General features: G+C 43.1%; 3 protein-coding genes across 4 annotated transcripts in view; all 3 read left to right on the plus strand.

Moving 5' to 3' along the window:
- filip1b (filamin A interacting protein 1b) overlaps positions 1-8411 on the plus strand; it is a 41977-nt gene extending 33566 nt beyond the window's left edge. The window contains exons 5-7 of one of the 2 annotated variants that reach the window (XM_070849369.1): positions 1297-4069; positions 5364-5421; positions 8256-8411. In XM_070849369.1, coding sequence (XP_070705470.1) covers positions 1297-4069; positions 5364-5421; positions 8256-8287 — 2863 coding nt within the window. In that variant the 3' untranslated portion in view covers positions 8288-8411. Of the gene's footprint in view, positions 1-1296; positions 4070-5363; positions 5987-8255 lie in introns of those variants that run through there. The other variant, XM_070849368.1, reaches the window with a different exon arrangement.
- The window catches only part of cox7a2b (cytochrome c oxidase subunit 7A2b), a 70856-nt gene that overhangs the window by 49055 nt on the left and 1733 nt on the right, over positions 1-20068 (plus strand). Inside the window, exons 2-3 of the mRNA XM_070849373.1 lie at positions 16903-16950; positions 17296-17385. Coding sequence (XP_070705474.1) covers positions 16933-16950; positions 17296-17385 — 108 coding nt within the window. The 5' untranslated portion in view covers positions 16903-16932. The remainder of the gene's footprint in view (positions 1-16902; positions 16951-17295; positions 17386-20068) is intronic.
- Positions 9377-15731, plus strand: LOC139217882 (cell cycle control protein 50A-like). Its single transcript, XM_070849372.1, has 7 exons — positions 9377-9846; positions 10897-11016; positions 11111-11218; positions 11938-12025; positions 12112-12258; positions 12586-12792; positions 13612-15731. The coding sequence occupies exons 1-7, from the start codon at positions 9604-9606 to the stop codon at positions 13803-13805; spliced, it is 1107 nt and encodes a 368-aa protein (XP_070705473.1). The 5' UTR covers positions 9377-9603; the 3' UTR covers positions 13806-15731.

Raw genomic sequence — 20068 nt, forward strand, 5'->3', positions numbered from 1 at the left:
AACATACAGCAGAGCAACGACAGATCGTTAACCAGCGCCTGAAACCCCTGAAAAAAACCGTCTGAAACAACTTTTTGACCTGTTAATACCCATATAAATACTGTTAGGGGTAGTCTCAGCCTCTCACAGCAGAAATGACTAAAACCCACAAACTCCCAACTCATCACTCATGCATATTAACGGAGATCCTGACCTGCAGCTGTAATTCTCCCTCAACTGAACTCCAGACAGGACAGGGTAAGCTCTGTCAGAGACAATCACAACTGTTCGGGCTCTTATCGGCCTCTTTTCTGATTTCCTTTGTTCACTCGCTTATCCTGCTGCTGCCTTTTATTCTGCTTGCCCGCATTCACGTCCAGGATCAGCGGCTTAATGCTCTCATTCTCGGTCTGGTCAGGCTTGTCTGGAGAGATGAACCGTCTTCCCCAATCCGACAGAGGAATACAGCAAACTGTGGTTGACAGGGTGGTTGTTTTAATTTGGTCACGAGATGCTGTTTGACAGCAGGTGTCATCGGAGGAGCTGGGACGTCACATATAATGACTGACTATTCCTTTTCTAATCTAATCATTCAAATTTGTAAGCATGCTTCAAAGTAGGTCCACTAAAAGAGCTTGTTTGATCCACTGACAGGCTCAGAGTGTTATTCTAAGTGTGTGACAGCATCATGGAAAGGATCCCTACAGAGAGAGACCTGGAAGATCCTTTTGGTTTAACCACAAACAGCTGTTATATCACTCTCTGCGCACACACCAGACTCCATTCACTAAAACAGGGATTTTAGCTCACAGAACTCAGGAGTTGCTGATCTACCTCTGCATTGATTGGTTTGTTTGTTTATGCTGTTGTGTGGTTAATTGGATCCAAACTAATTTTTTAAAACACCAAAGTCACACAATAACAAAAAGAAACTAACTGACTGAAACAGCGGTAGACCAGCTACTCCTGTGTAAAATGACTGTTTTTCTGAATGTAGTCTGGTGTGTGTGCTGTTTGTGGTTAAACCAAAAGGATCTTCCAGGTCTCTCTCTGTAGGGATCCTTTCCATGATGCTGTCACACACTTAGAATAACACTCTGAGCCTGTCAGTGGATCAAACAAGCTCTTTTAGTGGACCTACTGTGATCAGGTGCTTGTAAAGGATTACATTACAGCCATTGTAGCTGAGCTTTTCTCAGTTGCTGGTGGAAGCGGTCAACTGGCCAGTTCCAAACCTTTTTGTACCTATCAGTCCTTTCAAACCCAAAACCCCATCCTTTAACACCCATCTTGTATTTCCCTCTGTCTGTCTCTTAGACTGAAAAGGCTGTTGGAGCAGGAGAAGGCCTACCAGGCTCGTAAGGACAAGGACCACAGCAGGAGGTTGGAGAAGGTCAGAGCGGAGCTGGTTAAGCTCAAGTCCTTTGCCCTGATGTTGGTAGACGAGCGGCAGCTGCATATCGACCAGATCGACCAACAGAGCCAGAAGATCCAGGACCTCACTCAGAAGCTGCAGGAGAGAGAGCAGCGTTTGGCGGCGGTCACCGACACCGCCAAGGAGGACGGGCAGAAGGTCCTCAAGCTGGAGGCCGAGCTGGAGCACAGAGCTGCCAAGTTTGCACAGGAACACGAGGAGATGACCGCCAAACTGGCCAACGAAGAGTCCCAAAGCCGACAGCTTAGACTGAAGCTGGCCGGACTCGCAAACAAGATTGAGGAGCTGGAGGAGAGCAACAAGGTGCTGCGTAAATCAGAGGAGGACCTTCAGGAGCTGAGGGAGAAGATCAGCAAAGGGGAGTGCGGGAATTCGTCTCTCATGGCCGAGCTGGAGAATCTGCGGAAGAGAGTGCTGGAGATGGAGGGCAAGGACGAGGAGATAACCAAAACGGAGACTCAGTGCAGAGAGCTGAGGAAAAAGCTGCAGGATGAGGAGAACCACGGCAAGGAGCTGAGGTTGGAGGTGGACAAACTGCAGAAGAGAATGGTTGAGCTGGAAAAACTGGAGGGGGCTTTCAACAGGAGCAAAACAGAGTGCTGTCAGCTTCATACAAACCTGGAAAAGGAGAAGCGTGTTGTGAAAGATCTGGCCGGTGAGCTGGAGACGGTGAAAACCCGGCTGAAGGACCTCGAGTGCTCGGAGTCAAAGTTTGAAAAGGCGGAAATGGTCCTGAGAGACGATCTTATGAAGCTGAAGTCCTTTACAGTTATACTGGTAGATGAAAGGAAGAACATGGCGGAGAGACTTAAACAGGAGGAGCAGAAAAGCGACGAGTTAAGTAAGATGTTCAAAGCAGAGCAGGGCAAAGTCACAGAGGTCACAGAGAAGCTGATCGAGGAGAGCAAAAGACTCCTCAAATTCAAGTCAGAGATGGAGGTCAAAGTGACAACGCTCATTACAGAGAGAGACGCGTTAAAAACTAAACTTGCAAGTGAAGAGGAAAAGTGTAGGGAGCTGAATACCAAGATTAGCGGTATGAAAACAAGAATGGACGGACTAGAGGAGACAGACAGGGAAATGCAGAGAAAGTGGGCCAACAAGGAAAGTAACAGAAAACCAGATGAAGACAACAAAGTAAAAGAGCTCACGCTAGAAATTGAAAGACTTAAGAGCAGGCTCAAACAACTTGAGGTGGTGGAAGGAGATCTGATGAAAACAGAGGATGAGTATGATCTGCTGGAGAAGAAGTTCAGAACAGAGCAAGACAAAGCAAATGCCCTTTCGAAGCTGCTGGAGGAGATGAAAAGTCAGATCGCCAGAAACAAAGCCATAGAGAAGGGCGAGGCCACGAGTCCAGAGGCCGAGCTCAGGATTCGCTGCAAGATGGAGGAGGCTAAGACCAGAGAGCTGCAGGTGGACGTCCAGGCCCTGAAGGAGAAGATCCACGAGCTGATGAACAAGGAGGACCAGCTCTCCCAGCTGCAGGTGGATTATTCTGTCCTCCAGCAGAGGTTCATGGAAGAGGAACTGAAGAAGAAGAGCATGAGCCAGGAAGTCGCCAACCTTACCAACGAGCTGGAGGCCACCAAGCGCTACAGTCGCGCTTTGAGGCCAAGTATGAACGGGAAGAGGATGGTCAACGTCCCCGTTACCTCCACGGCAGTGCAGACAGACGTGATGGCCAACGAGCCCGCCGAGGACGAGACGGCGGCTGGATTTATTCGGAAATCAGTCCTGGAGGAAAACCACTTAATGAGCAACCTCAGGCAAAGAGGTCTTAAAAAGCCGGCCGTTCTGGAACGATACCCTCCAGCATCGGCAGAACTCGAGGAAAGAAAATCCTGGATACCCTGGATGAAAAAGAAGGAGGCCATGACGTTCTCTCAGACCACTCCTGAGAAGACCAACGGGGCATCCTCTATCCTCCATCCGCCTGAGATGACCATGTCCCAGAAGCCAGGCCAGCCACTGCACATCCGCGTGACCCCAGATCACGAGAACAGCACCGCCACCTTGGAGATCACCAGCCCTCGAGCCGAGGATTTCTTCTCCAGCACCACCATCATCCCGACTCTCGGCCTCCAGAAACCTCGCATCACAATCGTCCCAAAGCCCACAACCGTGGCGTCAAAGAGCAAAGCCTGCGAGCTGACGGGGGGTCTCAATCGAGCCAAATCTCCGGTCACGATAACCACCATCTCCAGGGCCAAGAGTCCAGACAAGACCGACGGACAGGACGGCCTTCAGTCGCCGGTGTCCATCACGGTCAGCAGCACTCCTGTGGCCGAAGCGTGTGCTTCACCCGAGCCTCACAACATCACCGCAGGCCGCACCGTGATAAAGGTGACCCCGGAGAAGCAGACCGGGCCAGCACTCTTCAGAAAGTACAACGGCAAAAGCAACATCATCACAACAGAGGACAACAAGATCCACATCCACTTGGGTCCGCAGTTTAAGAGGCCGTCCGAGGGCTGCAGCAGTCCGGTGCTGACGCTCGGTCTGAGCTCAGAAAGCAGCAAGGAAACGTCGACGGGAACGGTGCTGCGCTCCCCACGCCAGTCCTCCGCGGGGAAGACGACCCTCAGCAAAATGACCAGCAGCATAACAATCACGCCCGTCACCTCGGCGTCCGCCAGGCCGACACAGTCAGTGGTGAGAGCTTTGGAGATGGTTTCTTTCTTTCTGTGTGGAGGCGTAGATGACATCCTCACCTTTTTATCCAGAGACAGAAATATAATAACATCTGAATCTGTGTCTAATCTTTTACGTTGCAGTTGCTTCTGAAATGTTTCAGAATGAAATCAGGTGGTGTGTGCTACCTAGATAGCGCTCTCTCCAGGTATAAAACAGTGTGTTCGTAAACACACGTGATCCCACTGGAATGAACTAACTGATCTGACGTGTCCCAAAGAGGCCTTTCTAAGACAAAACACAAATCTACCCACTGACAAATTCACTCCTTTTAACCAAACACGGGTGAGAAATGATTAATTTTGGATGCTTCACTTGAAGACATCAAGTTTACAGATAAGAAACCTTGTTCAAACTCTCATATTCTTTCCCAACCTGGTGTTGATTAATATCCAAGAGGTTCAGTCACAGTTAACCCTCACGCACACGTATAAATAGACCCACTGAGCACTGATTTGATGGTTTGCAGGTCACTAAATCAAAGCTCTGTTTACATTTGACTTGGATATTTCAGTCACTCAGACTGAAAACTCACTGGATGGATGGTAAAGCAATCTTTTTTTAGCAACTTATAAGGTGGGAAAACAACATGAATGCCAGGCAAGACAAGTTTATCTGTACAGCACACTTCAACAGCAAGGCAATTTACATAAAACATTAAAAGCACTGTGATGAAGTGCAAAAGAAACTTCAGATGCAACAACAAGCAGAGACACTGGGAGACAAAAACAAGCTCAAAGAATCAGCAGCAGAGATTAAGTTACTTGAATAACTTATTTCAGCTTTCTTTCATCATCATCATCAGTTTTCAGTGTCAGATTGGTTAGGTTTAGGCACCAAAACTTAGAGATGTAGAAAAACACTCATGGTTTGGGGTGAAATAATAAGTCACATACAAATGTAAAACATAAAGGACATTAAACACCAAATATACTCTCTCTAACATTCAACCAGGTGCAAATAGCATTGGCTCGTGTTACTTTACACGTTCCTGCCATCGTTTTTCCCACCTTATAAGCGCTAAGAAGATTTCCTGCCATCCTGTTGGTTCATATTTTCTTCTTGTAACCAATTTTATGAGCGTTGAATGCCTGAAATGTCTGAGATGGTGGTTTTTTAGTACGGTGATCCTGGTGAACAAGGCGAACCATGTTTAAGCATATTTACAACACGATCGACTGTTTTTTTTTGTGTTTCCACGATCCAGATAACCCTCATCTGTGCCTTAACGTGGATTTTGTCGTTTGTTTTCCAGCCCAGTTCGGATGTGCAGTCAGCTCGGAGCGCCGCCACACGGATCCCGGTGTCAAAAGGTATGAAACCGAGCAGCAAGGCGGTTCTGGGCGTGTCGACGGTGACGAGGTTAGAGTCAAGGGCCGAGAGCCAGTCGATGAAAATCGAGCTGAGGAAGTCGGCGGTTTGCGGCTCTGCCTCCGCGACGGGAGGCAAGAGCTGAGGGCCGGACACGCCGCCATGGCAACCGCTCAATTTGGACGTCACACGGTTGATTTTGCCGCCAAATCTGCTGCCGATTATCAGCATACATACACAGAAACAGCTTAGCTTTCCATTACTCTATTTCATTCAGACCTTCAGTTTGGAATTATATGTTTTCAGGTTAGATTGTATGAAATTTAATGAGCAAATGTTTTAAGGTTTTCTGAGATATTTAATTTCCACCTTTTGCATTTGAGTGCATTGTGATTAACTTCACCTTGGTGATATTCGCAGTCGCTCTAGCTCATGTTGTCATCATTTACATTTTTCATAGCGTGTGTTTATATTTCACCACTGCTTCTGGAGGTTTCCAGTCACTGTGAATTGTTTTTGTGACCGTACGAATTATCATCACTTGTGACAGGCACCAAAATAAAACTATTATTTATCTCCAAACCAAGTATGACATTGCTTCAAAGCATTCATGTGTTCATGGTGTGTTTGAGCTTCGTGCGAGTCCATGAAATTAACCCATACTGCTAAGCATAACGCTCATTATCAGATCGTACATGTTCATGTATGTTTAATGCCTTTGTGAAATTGATAGTACCTGTCATGGATGTAGAAAAAGGTCTATAAAAGTCAAAATTAAGTGTATGATTTCCAGCACTGAGTTCATGAATAAGCCTAAATCGTGTTGACTGGACAGACTTAAAGGTAGATAATGACAGGAATTCAATATGAGAAAATAAACGCTCCTTCTTCGGTCAAACTTTTACTCACATACATGTCACACATATTCTTAGACACGAGGTGAGTTACACTTCCAGGAGGAACCCATTACTTCTTTTTCTATCGTGACTAAATGTTGATAAATCTGACGCCCCTTATAACTTCAGAACTTGCCTGAGAATTGTCACGTTTTTAAGTTTTCTTCAGTGTTAAAGTAATTCAGTAACAGATATCAGAAACTTCATGGGTGCATCTCAAACGGGAACTACTTTTAGCTAATTCGGCTTACTTTTAATGTCAACAAATAAAAGCTAAAAAGCTGTGTTCAAGTCGGGGCCTTGCTGACTCCATGGGGGAAATGTGTTTTTACCTTTGGACGACATATAAGCTGTCCAACAAATACAATCAACACTATCAGCACAGGCGGATAATTATCACATTTAAAACATTTAAACAGAAAAAGAAATTCAAAAGCTGCACACAAACAAGTTTCCAGCAGAGAGTAAGAGAATAATTACACATTTTGTAAGTTGGTTTCTATGTTTTTGCCAAGAAATCTGACTTCACGATCCACTATTGCACGATAATGTCACATTTCTGTGGTTGAAATGCATTTGACTGAACATTGTATTTGATGTTGACACTCAGTTAGCATGTAGCGCCCTCTCGTGGACAATTGGTGAGACTCTTCTTACACACCATTAAGAAACCTGACACCTCTAAATGCATAAACTAGATTCATGTCTCAAACATCCTCTGAGGGCTGCAAAGTCAGTTTAATAATTTTCTTCAGGCGGGGAGGTTTTCCTAAAGGAGCTAAAACAAACTGTGCAGCCTTAATTAGCCTCCAACAGCCAGGAGGGTGAGAGAGAGTGAGAAATACTGCTGATGGGAGGAACCAAGGGGGCGAGAGAGGGATATTAAACAGGACTGAGAGGCTGAAGAAGCATCTGGAAAACAGGAGGGTGAACACGAAGACGGTGTAAAGCACCGACTCATAATAATAAGAGAGGTGTTTTTGTGTGAGCTGCAGCGTGTTGGCTGTGACTCGCCCCCCCGAGGCTGCTGCTGCTGCTGCTGCTGCACAGATTTAGGAGGATCAAACAACATCACAGGCTGAGGAGGATTATTAAAATCACATCTGAGCATGATCTTCCTGTCCGCAGTCACGCCATTCCCCCTCTCCTCTGAGAAAACCACCGAAACAAGACTGTTTGAGCAGGACTCAGTGTCAGTATCACGAGAGGAGACTGCAGGGCCACAGCTGATGATTATTCCCATTATTGATTCATCTTTTCTTTATTTATCGGGTTAATTAAATCATTGTTAAGTCCATAAATCAGCAGAAAACACAGTCATGGATCCTGGAGTGATGATATGATACAATATTTAGTTTATAATGAAAGAAAAAACATCAAATACTGGAGGCAGTGAAACTGGAGAGTGTTCGGATTTGCTTGATAAATGACTTAAATCAACCAAAATGGGTCAAAATCTATCTTATAGTTAAAAAACGAGAGCGTCTGGGCCTCCAGGTCCTACAGACGTCCTGCTGACAGAAACATAATCCAGCTGAAATAAATTAGTCTGAAATTTGTGCTGACTGACATGAAAAAACACAAACCAACACATAAAAATTCTCTGGCTATTTCACAAACTTCTGTGGGTTGTTGGGTTTAACTGGCATTGTTTCTGTGGCTTATAATTATTCACATTACCTACTCAAGAGGTGGTGGAGACCAAAATCAGAGCAATAAGAGGGAGATTTGATTCACCTCCAGAGGGACGATCATGTTCCTCCTCCAGATGTGGACGGATGCAGCTCTTTGCTAACACGTCCGCCGTAACAACTTGATAAAACAATAACATGTTTTTCGGGCCAAACATCGATTAACGGTGCCGTTAGCCACGAAGAAAATGAAGGTGTTTGCCGATGTGGCCTTCAAGGACACACACCTGTTGTAATTTTCCACCACAGGGCCGCTGATGGATGCAAAAAGCCAACGCTGAGCTGAGACCTGCCATGAGAAACCTGAAGGTACCTGAAGGTTAAAGACAGGAGCACGTTTTCACCTCCTCTTAGCATCGTATTAGCAAGACTGTCCCCTTTTTGTCCTACCAGGTACTGATGTCTTCCTTTGGCTGCAAGTTAATCAATAATAAGTCATGGAAATAACTTCTAAAATCTGAATTGGTTCACTTTTAAGGTGTCTTGATGTTGGATTTGTTATTCCGGCATGGAAGTATTCAAGCTCTGAGCCTGTGTTTTGTTTAAATTTCACTCCTGGACAGACAATGAAATGGTGGAAATGTAGTTTTACACTGGATTTGATAAATGCTTTCGACATGTATGGAAAGTAGAAAAAGGCAAATCAATGGCACGCTGGTGTAAAGTGCATTTGATGGTATAATAAACATCTGAATATCTGCTGATCGAGATTAAAACATACACATACGGTGCATGTACACATTTTAGGTCATTATTTTCTGTCTCCTGGGACACTTTCATGGCACAGACGTGATAATACACAGTGAATTATGTCTTCCTGGTGAGAGAAGCAGACACCGAGTACATGATGACCGCTATGTACTTTTGTCTGATAAAAAATAAACTCTAATCAACTCTATCAGGACTTCAGCACTTTTTGTGAATCACTGTTTCGTCCCATTCGGCTCATTTGAAGTGGACAGTCGACTAGATATTGAGCTCACTCTTCGTCCTTTTAGTTTTCCTGTGATTTTATTGTAATTAAATTGTTTTCTCCTAATTTCTAATAAAACTCCATTTAAACTTGTTGATGCATTTAAATGTTTCACGTAAAACTCTTAACTTCAATTTCAGAAATGTAAAATACTCATATGACATTTAAAGAAAAGATCTGATCTAACACTGATTGAAGATAAAAACATGCAGCTGTTTGGATTCAGCACTGAACATCTACACATCACCTGTTTTCTCAATTATATACTTATTATTTTTGTTGTTGTTGTATAAATTCCGATGTTCCCATCAGCCCCTGAAGGCAGCAAAAGTTATCCTGGTGGTGATGATGTGGTGACGTCACCGCGCGCTGCGTTCAACGACGTTTTTCTTGTTTGTAAACTTCCGGGATGGGATGCTGTCGTTAGCTGTTTAGCTAGCTATTACACGATTAAAGTCATGGATTATAAATAACCCCAAAAAAAAAATGGCGTAATAATTTGTTGATTCAAGTCACTACTCGTCCTATTAAATCTGGTGTGTTTACAAGTACGTGACAGCGGATGGGTAAACGGTTTTGGCTGGATTTCATTAGCAACAACTTTCGTGATTTCGAGCAGCGACCATGATGGCGTCCAGTTACAACGCCAAAGACGAGGATGGACACATCACCGTGTCCGGGCCCGGTGGCGGGACCCTGCGGAGCAAGAAGCCCGAAAACACCGCCTTCAAACAGCAGAGACTGCCCGCTTGGCAGCCCATCCTCACCGCGGGCACGGTGCTCCCTGCCTTCTTCATCATCGGACTCATCTTCATCCCCATCGGCATCGGCCTGTATGTCACCTCCAACAACATCAAGGAGTTTGAGGTAACGTCAGAAGTCAGGACAGGAGCAGAGTGACACCTGAGTGACACCTGAGTGACACACATCATTCAAAACAATGACACAGCGATATAATGTAATGCTGATATTCCCAATGGAGGCGGCTACACTTACACCAAACTCCATTCAAAAATTGTGCAATTTAGTGTATCTTCGCATATAAGCAATTAATCCATGACTCCTTTAACAGAATTGAAACAATATCTTAAAATGTTACGTCCCACTGGTAAAATCGGTAAATATGTGACCGAAAATCTCTTTATATTTCAGTGATAAAATCATCATGTAGCAAGTTGTTTAGTTGGTCATTTAGTAGTTGGTCATTGTTTAACCTTCCTCCAAAATACGTAACTACCGTGTGAAGCATGTATGGCTTTAATAAACGCTGAAATCTTCATTACAGTAGTGTATAGTTTGTATAGTTTGGAGAGTTAACAGCTTTACTACCACGGCATGACAGATAAAATGGACGACTTTTGAATGGAGTTTGGTGTGACGCTGTTTTACATAGAAAAACAGGTTCCCAATAACAATAACAGACATTTGACAAATCAGCATCTAGCAAAGATACGTCACATTACTAGACACGCTTTTATAAACGCTAAAATATTTATTAGAGTGCACAGTTGGTGAGACAGTTACCAGCTTTACCACATGTTTGGTATCAGAAGAAACACTAAAATGGACGATTTTTGAATGGAGTTTGGTGTGATGCTGTTTTACATGGCAAAACGGTTCATGGAGATATATGAACAAGATGCACAGTTGCCAATAACAAACAGATCAGCATCTATTACCACTGTTTAATCTTCCTCCAAAATACTTGACATTACTAAGCTTTAATGAACGTTAAAATCTTCATTATAACAGTGTGACAGTAACCAGCTTTACCTGATCTGATATCAGAGGAAACACTAAAATGAGCGATTTTTGAATGGAGTTTGGTGTTAATGCTCATTGGGATAAAAACAACAACAACACTGTGGCTACTGTTTTATCGTGCCGTGTAGATAAAGTTTGCTTGCTTGCTTACAGGTTGATTACACGGGGGTTGACATGTCCAGTCCCTGCTTCAACTGCTCCCAGAACTTCAGCTGGAACAGCACGAGGCCGTGTACCTGCACAATACCCTTCTACCTAGAGCAGCCATATGAAGTGAGAGAAAAATACTGTTACACTCCTAAAACTTCAGAATACGTTACCGTAAATACAATTTTCCCTTCATGCTGTTATCTTAATCAACAAACAGAGCAAAGTCTACATGTACTACGGCCTCTCCAACTTCTACCAAAATCACCGCCGCTACGTCAAGTCAAGAGACGACAGCCAGCTGAACGGAGACATGGAGTCCCTCAAGGTATGACTGTCCTCAAAAAGATGTCTCCAGTAACACATAACTGAAAATACATTCACATATCACACAATTAAAGGTCCAGTAGATCACCTCAGCCGTTATATCGCTCTCTGCAGACACACCAGACTCCATTCACAAAAACAGCAATTTTACCTCACAGAGCACAGAAGTTGTCTATCACTGCCTGGAATGGTTAGTTTGTTTGTGTTACTGTGTGTTACATCCAAACTAATGCTTTAAAACACCAAAGTCACAATATAACACAAACAAACTAACTGATGGAGGCAGCAGCAGACCAGCAGCTCCTGCGTTCTGTGAGCTAAAATCCCTGTTTTAGTGAATGGAGTCTGGTGTGTGTGCAGAGAGCGAGGGTTAAAAACACAGAAGTTATCCTTTAAACGTTAGTGCAAACAGAACATTGTTCCTGGCCAGTTGTCGTTCTTTCTCGCCCTCTTAATGCAGTAAGAGTAAATTTGGTGCATCATATTAAATCAACAAATGCATCCACTGCTTTTTTTTATGCAGCACTGGCAGTTTTTAGCAGAGCATCAGACTTTTAATCTTTGGCAAGTTGACATCTTCTGTCATAAGTTTAAACCAAATTAGCCTAAAAGCTCAGTTCTCAGTCAGTGTGGGAGCTTACAAATAGAGAACAGCTTTAAATGCTGCCAGCTTGTGGCGCCATTGATGTTTAGTCTCCCTGTCATCCTCACTGTTGACAGAAACCCAGTAAGGAGTGTGAGCCATACGCTACCAATGAAAACAAGCCAATTGCACCGTGTGGGGCCATCGCCAACAGCATGTTCAACGGTGAGTCTGTTTCCTGCTCTTATGACCAAACAATCAGTATGACTTAAAGAAGTATCTCTAATCAACCAGCTTTCATTTCACGGCAGACACATTGGAGCTGTTTTACCACGATCCCAACGGCACAAAGATCCAGATCCCTCTGACGAACACGGGCATCGCCTGGTGGACCGACAAGCACGTCAAGTTCAAGAACCCCGGAGGCGAGAACGCAAACCTCACCGCTGTTTTCCAAGGTATCCGAAGAACATCAACAAATCCCACGAAAACATCCAAACCAGCAGTGCAGCTAAAGCCTGACACGTCTTATTCCTCAGTTTATTTTATCTCAATCCAACACACATCGTCCTGCCGCCCCAAATACTCAGTAGAGCACCAAAGGTAGATTCATCCGCTGTAGAAAATAGTCCCCAACAAAGTGTTTTGAGTAAATTTAGCTTAAAGCTGTTTTAGGAAATTACTGAGCCTTTTTTAAAATGTTTGTCAGGTGTTTTGGACAATGTAGATCCAGTTATTCTTGTAAGAGACTCTGAGCTCTGAAGCACTTTTTCCGTCTGGTTCAGGTACAATGAAGCCGGTGAACTGGCGCAGGCCCGTCTACGAGCTGGACGCAGATCCAAACAACAACGGCTTCATCAACGAGGACTTTATCGTGTGGATGAGAACCGCCGCCCTGCCGACCTTTCGCAAACTCTACCGCATCATCCCCCCGAAAGACAGCATGGTCCCAACTCTGCCCCAAGGAAACTACAGCCTGGAGGTCGTCTACAGTATCCTTTACCTGAAACGCACAACAAGACACACTGCAGCAAACGACTAGGTGTTTAAATGATGGTCCACTAGATCACCTCAGCTGGCAGCTGCGAATTGGGACGATCCTTTGGGAGAACAGTTCAGAGTGTTATTCTAAGTGTGTGACAGCATCATGGAAAGGATCCCTACAGAGAGAGACCTGGAAGATCCTTTTGGTTTAACCACAAACAGCACACACACCAGACTACATTCACTAAAACAGGGATTTTACCTCACAGAATAGTAGAGTAGCTGGTCTGCTGCTGCTTCGATCAGTTAGTTTGTTTGTGCTACTGTGTGTTACACAAAGATTGTGTTGGTTCTGAACTAACCCTTGAAAACACCAAATTCACACAAACAAACTGAGTGATGGAGGCAGCAGCAGACCAGCAGCTCCTGTGTTCTGTGAGGTAAAATTACTGTTTTTATGAATGGAGTCTGGTGTGTGTGCAGAGAGCGATATAACGTCTGTTATGTGGTTAAACCAAAAGGATCTTCCAGGTCTCTCTCTGTAGGGATCCTTTCCATGATGCTGTCACACACTTAGAATAACACTCTGAGCCTGTCAGTGGATCAAACAAGCTCTTTTAATAGATTTATTTTGATGATTTCAGTTGCCACAAAGGATTAATGTTACAATACAATAGAAGTACCAGTCATTCAGAGGCCAGGCTGTGTAAAACTTGGGCCCAGGTTTAAAGATATCAGTTTATGAATGAGACCAGAGAAAACAGAATAAAACAGAGAAATCCTGTCAGCGGCTCAGTTTGTTCCCAGCTTTAACCATCTGAACCCAGATTATCCCGTTCGCAGCTTCGAGGGCAGGAAGCGGATGATCCTGAGCACCATCTCCTGGATGGGGGGCAAGAACCCGTTCCTGGGCATCGCCTATATCACCGTGGGCTCCGTCTGCTTCTTCCTGGGCGTCGTCCTGCTGATCATCCACCACAAATGCGGCAATCGCAACAACAGCGCCGACATTTCTAACTGAATCACCATCTGCCCCCCCGGCTCGGCTCGGCTGCAGCGATCGGTGATCCTGTGACACATCTGTCGGGGTAACTTTCACCCAGAGGCCGGTCTGGTGGAAACGTTTAAAAATACAAAAGCCACATTAACTTCATCAGCAGTCAAACACTTTAAAATAGCTGACGATGGCTAATTATTTGCCAAAGTGAATGGAAAAGTTGCCAAAAATTTGCAGCCAACGTCTAATTTTTTTAGCTTTTGACAGATTTTCCCTCCCGGTGATGTGAGCTGGGTATCAGACTGATGTGTCACATGATCAAAATCAGAAATGCACTGAAGAGTTTCCTGTTCAGGTCTGGAAAAGTAACGAGATTTTAAAACTGTGGAGAGACACAGAAGCCAGTGTGTGACAGCATTATGGAAAGGATCCCTACAGAGAGAGACCTGGAAGATCCTTTTGGTTTAACCACAAACAGCACACACACCAGACTACATTCACTAAAACAGGGATTTTAGAGAACAGAACACAGGAGCTGCTGCTCTACTGCTGCCGCAGAACACAGCACTTTGTTTTGATTTTGGTGATTTAGTTCAGATGCTAATCAAACCTTTAAAACCCCAAAGTCAAAAAATTAAGCAATTAAGGCAGCAGGAGACGCAGCAGCTCCTGTGTTCTGTGAGGTAAAAACACTGTTTTTGTGAATGGAGTCTGGTTTGTGATATAACGGCTGTTTGTGGTTAAACCAAAAGGATCTTCCAGGTCTCTCTCTGTAGGGATCCTTTCCATGATGCTGTCACACACTTAGAATAACACTCTGAGCCTGTCAGTGGATCAAACAAGCTCTTTTAGTGGACCTACTGTGATCAGGTGCAGTTGTCCCAATTACAGATTACACTGCAGCCTGTTTCACGGCAATGAAACAATGACAAAAGTACCTCAAACTCTTTGCTTCCACCTCCTCAAATGTGATTATTTGCTGCTTTTCTTTGTCTTCTATGATAGTAAATTTCACAGTCGAACTATAAAACACTTTTGGAGACATCGCCCCAGGCTTTGGGAAACTGTGATGGACATTAAAGAAGAAAATAATAATCCCATTAATCTTGTTGGTCCACATAAAGGAATCGTCCTCCTTTAACATACAGCACGTGAATATAGAAGACACTGTAAACAGACTACATTTAAAAGACAAAATACAATCAGATGCATCAAACTAAAGTCCAATCTGAGGCTGCAACATTTGGGGGACTTTCCAGACCCGAGTGGGACCTCAGCGCTTCACGCCGCCGCGGCGAAGTCGAGCCGGAGTCCCTTTGAGTTGCATGCTGGGTAGCCGAGTCGTTAATGTGATGATGGAGCTGCCGGAGCGGCTCGTCTTTGTGCCTCGTTTTTGGTCTGTCCTTTCAAACTAAAGTCACGCTTTTTATTGAGTCGTCGCACGTGCCGAGCTGTCCGACTAAATGTTCGTGTTTTCGTCTTTATGTGAAAGTACAGTTTGCATCGGAGGGCCAGTATTTGCACACCAGACCTCAGGGGGGGTCTTGAGTCTTGAGATTTGGTTTGAAGAACAAAAAGCTGCGAATGTGTAAATATGAATCCAGAGAAATATCCACTGACACGCCTTCATTCGTTGTCGTTTACATGCAATAACAGTAGATTATCAGTACAGCATGACGGAGCAGTGACAGTATGAATCAGTACGTGTAATTAGTTGTTCAAACGTGTTTGTCAGACTTCCAGCCAGGAGAAAAGATTTAATAACTTAGATGCTGCATGTTGAAATGTGCCGATTTAATAAAACTGTATAGTTTATTTTCTTTTCATACATTTCATCAAGATAAACTGTTGCCTGCCGTCATGAGAAGCACTCGCACTGACATTTGTTTTTATACGTCTGTGTTCTTCTTGTTGTTGCTTTAACAGAATAAATGTGTCCTTTAAACTGAAGCTGGTCCTCACACTGCTGTTTGGGATATTTTACTTTTTATTTTATCGTCTCCACACAGCAGAAAAAGCAGGCGAACGAGGGAGGAAAGTAAAGTAGGAAGTAAATTTTAATTTTAATATTAAAAATGTTATCATCAGACTCTAAATCAGCTTTATTGGACAAAATGTGAAAACACACAAGGAACTTAGTTTTTACTGAGTCTGCCTTTTGTTTATAGCTTTCTTTATTTTCTAAAATAGATATTTCACATATATTTTTATATTCCCCACGTTGATATTGCTCCTATTTTTATACTTAATCTTGTTTAAACTGACTGCATGTTTAATATCTCTACTATTTTATCATTTATTTTTTTATTGATGCTCTACTTTTGCTGCTGGAACACTACATTTTCCCACCGTGGGACGAATAAAGGAAAACTTAATATAATATGATATAATATGATATGAAATAATATAATATAATATAATATAATATAATATAATGTAATGTAATGTAATGTAATGTAATGTAATGTAATGTAATATAATGTAATATAATATGATATAATATGAAATAATATAATACAATCTTATCTACTTTATGTACTTAAGTTATTCCCCATTTTTTCTAAATGTAAATAATAATAATGCATTTTATTTGTAGTGCACTTTACGCTATCGGCAAGTTACAAGGTGCTGTATAATGCACCACTTTTATAAATATATAATATATGAATTTACTTTTTTACTCACTGTTAAAACACAAAACTTATTAGAAAAGTAGAAGTAGAAATATATGGAACAGAAAACAACTACAGATCATTAGTGATGACTTAGAATTATCAGGGGAGATCTTTTAATTATTTCCTTCAATCTTATTTCACTTTAATGTATTTTATTATGTTATAATTGTGTTTACTCTGTGTGCTCTGTTCTCTAAACAGCCTACTGATGATGATGTATCACAAAAAAACCCATTGTTTTCACTAATTTGGCGATATATGATAATTTTTAGACATTTATTAAAAATGAAGATCTTTTTATTATTAAATTAAATTATTATTTTAAGCACTTGGTGGGTGCTGTCAGACAGTTCGTGTTAAACGCTGCAGGGGGCAGCAGAGCGCGCTGGATAAATTCAGTCTGCTGTTAATCTGCGCGAAGAAGAAGAAGTAAAGCGGAAGTGGAGTTTTGTCGGTGTCCTTGTGCGACAGTAAAGATGAACAGATACGTATTTGTAAGTTTATCTTCTACTTAAAGTGTCCATTTCCTTATAGAGGTATTGTTAAAGTAATTAAGCAGATTTATAGTCTGGAAATAAGGGATGAATTGACGAACACGGCTACATTTAGCGGCAAACAGTTAGCTAACTTAGGGGTCAAAGCTAGGTAACAGTGGGATGCTGCCGGAGGAGTTAGCATTAGCTTAGCTTCCGTGCTAGCTCTGCGAGCCTTTTCTCGTCTTCCAGCCGGTTATATTTCATGTAAACACGGTCAAACGTTAGAGTCGTTTGTGATGGATTAAATGTGCCTTCCGTGTTGTCACGTGTGGGGTGACTTTGACAGTTTCTTGCTGCTTGCAGGCGCTCCAGCAGGTGGCGCGGCGGTCCATCTCCAGCTCTGCCCGCCGGCCGGTCGACAACAAAGTCCCGCAGAAACAGAAGATGTTTCAGGTAAAGACAATTAACTGGTTAAATGACTGCAGTATAAAGCTCTATTTGACCTTGTTGTGTCTCCATTTTGTACATGAAACACGTGGTCAGACGACCCTCAGATGTGCTGAATAAAATAATCTTAATTCTGTTTTTAAAAGCTGTCAAATATCCAGATTGTTCTATTTTAATAAAGTAATGTTGCACCTGTGTCATCAGTAATAACATTAGTATAAATAATCAGCAAGATTTGCACTTCCTTGAAGCTCTTTCTAAGTTTTATTGTGATAATATGAAGTTGTTATTCTCCAAGTTTATTCAGGTCAAGCTCCAATTAAACAAAATTAGCTAGTGAAGTATTAGCTGTTCACACATTAGTGTCATTTTGATGATTTTACTGAATGAAAACTGTGTTTTTCACCTGTTATCCAGCAGCTGGTCACACCTTCGAAGGTGTTTTGTGATCTCACAGTTGTCGTCTGTCTGTCTGTCCAGGATGAAACTGGTGTTTTAACCCAAAAGTTTCGGCGTTAAACTGCCAGCAAACGATTCACAATAAGAGCAGGAAGGCCAGAGACTGAAGGAATCTGTGATATCATAAAAATATCTTTGAATATCCAAACTGCTGCTGGATTACTGGTGAAAAAAACACTTCCTAAAGTCTGTTACAGCATCACACAGTAACATAAGAAGGGTTTTACAGGCGGGAGACGCTGTTCTGTTCTGAGGTAGCTCTTCTCCTTTTCCAGACATGTGGGAATAACCACATTTGTCAGGATCAGACTTTACAAACAGCCCACTGCTGCCACAGAGTGATTAAGCCTTTGTCTCATGAATGTAATGAGTTATGAGGAATGCTGCGGCTGACGGCCCCCGAAAAACCCAAGCAAAGCATCTCCAGAGTTTTCTTAAAGGTCTCCGAAAAACAGCAAGTAAATAAGAAGGCAAACTAGGAGTCTTGACAGGCTTCAGGCAGACATGTTTAATGGCTGTTTGTCCTCTTGGCGAGGTCGTGGGGCAGATGCTTCCTCACTCTGTGGCAGCAAAGTTTGGAGTGATCAAACCCTGAAAGTATGACAGTGAAAGAGCACTTTCATACATGTTAGACCGTCGGTGTTTTGGCCCTTCGCGGTGCAGTTCTCCAGACAGGAAGTGGTTTGAAGTCATAAAACCCTCCCAGCAGCAGCACCCAGAAGCTGCTGTGTCGTCTATACGAGGAAGAGTTCGGCCTTCAGAAGCACCGTCTGATGTTTACTCTCCTCACTGCCTGCTGCTTTTTTCTTTCCTGGTCCACCACTCAGACATGTTATCTGCCACGTTTGAGATCTATGTGCTAAACAAAGGGACAGTATTTGGATCAATTAGTCGTAATTTAGTGTGAAACAGTCATTCAGTGTTTCATATTATGGTGTCCTGACCAAAAAAATAAAGATAAGATGCTCTTTCTTCTTCTACGTCTTTCTATTAAAGGTCCCGTTTACGCAAAATGAGCTTGTTTTTAAAAACGGTGTATAAAGCAGAGTGTCAGTTTGAACCAGTGCTGTAAAAAGCTGCAGGTTTTATGTCTCTTTATGACATTTAACATCACACACTGTATAGAAATGGCGTCCTGGCGGTGTGACTGCTGCTCTTCACAGCGTTTCGTAGCAAACGGAGTCTGAAAAGTGGAGATATTTGGCACTTTACACCCGCCGGGGAAGTTTAAAACCAGCTGATGGAGACCAGACTTCATCACGGTTTCATTCAGCTCCTGTAAACTGAACATCGTCTCCACCGAAGTGTCAAAACGTCCTGACTATTTTACCCGCTGCTGCTGCTGCTGCCGACCGTTCTCAGCTAATTTCAGACCCTGTCCAGAAGTACGTATCACATGATTTTGTTCCTCTGACGCTGAACGGTGCTTGTTTTCATCTCCTCAGCAGCGATTGCTCTGGTGAAGCCCCGACACCTCAGTTACTGTCATTTTAGCCCCAAAGATAAGTAGCCAGTCCGTCTAACCGAGTGCAGTACTAACTCTGCATGTTATACAGAGTGTTTGCAGTGAATTACTTTCCTCTTAAGGATCGTGGGAGTTTTTAAAGGCTGAGAAGTAGATCAGAGTGACTCAGAGAGTCACCGCTGTTGCTTGAATAATATAAATAGATATAAAAATAATAATTTCTAGATGATTTAACCAGCTTCCAGTGTTTGTTATAGACTAAACAAACTAGTTTTATGGCTGGTTTGTTCCCCTGCGAGGGTGGTGACCGCTGGAATATGCTTTTTATAAGCGTGCATGATGGGCTGTCGCTACTGAGACCCTGTGGGAGATTTGCCTTTTGGTCCTCTTGACCCTGAAGGGAACGAGTAATGCTGCTGTTAGCGGTCAACAGGAAGTCGAGCGGGAATACGTTTTCACGCTTTGATGCCAGAATGAAGTTAGAACAGACTTGTGTTCAATAAGTGGATTATTTTTTAGAATAAAATGGAGGAAATCAGTTTTTATGTAACCTGATAATCTGAGATTAATGAGCAGTTGGTTAAATCCAGAAGTGTTTGTGGCAGCTGAGGGGAAATCAGTCGTAGGGGGAGGGGGGGGTTCACTTTACTTGCTCCATAAGAGTCTCAAAAGACAAAACTGACAGCGTGTCCGTCCGTCCGTCCGTCTCTCTACTGTCTGACTTCCTGTTTGACTCTCAGCTCGAAGCCTGTCGGTTCCTGCTGG

Source organism: Pempheris klunzingeri, chromosome 18 (assembly GCF_042242105.1).
Source record: "Pempheris klunzingeri isolate RE-2024b chromosome 18, fPemKlu1.hap1, whole genome shotgun sequence".
NCBI lineage: Eukaryota > Metazoa > Chordata > Actinopteri > Acropomatiformes > Pempheridae > Pempheris > Pempheris klunzingeri.

What these genes read in the sequence shown, in the direction of transcription:
- LOC139217882 (XM_070849372.1), top strand. Translation starts at nt 9,604, where the DNA reads ATGATGGCGTCCAGTTACAACGCCAAAGACGAGGATGGACACATCACC. An exon ending in ACAACATCAAGGAGTTTGAG is followed by an intron (nt 9,847 to 10,896) that starts GTAACGTCAGAA and finishes GCTTGCTTACAG; the next exon opens with GTTGATTACACGGGGGTTGA. An exon ending in ACCTAGAGCAGCCATATGAA is followed by an intron (nt 11,017 to 11,110) that starts GTGAGAGAAAAA and finishes ATCAACAAACAG; the next exon opens with AGCAAAGTCTACATGTACTA.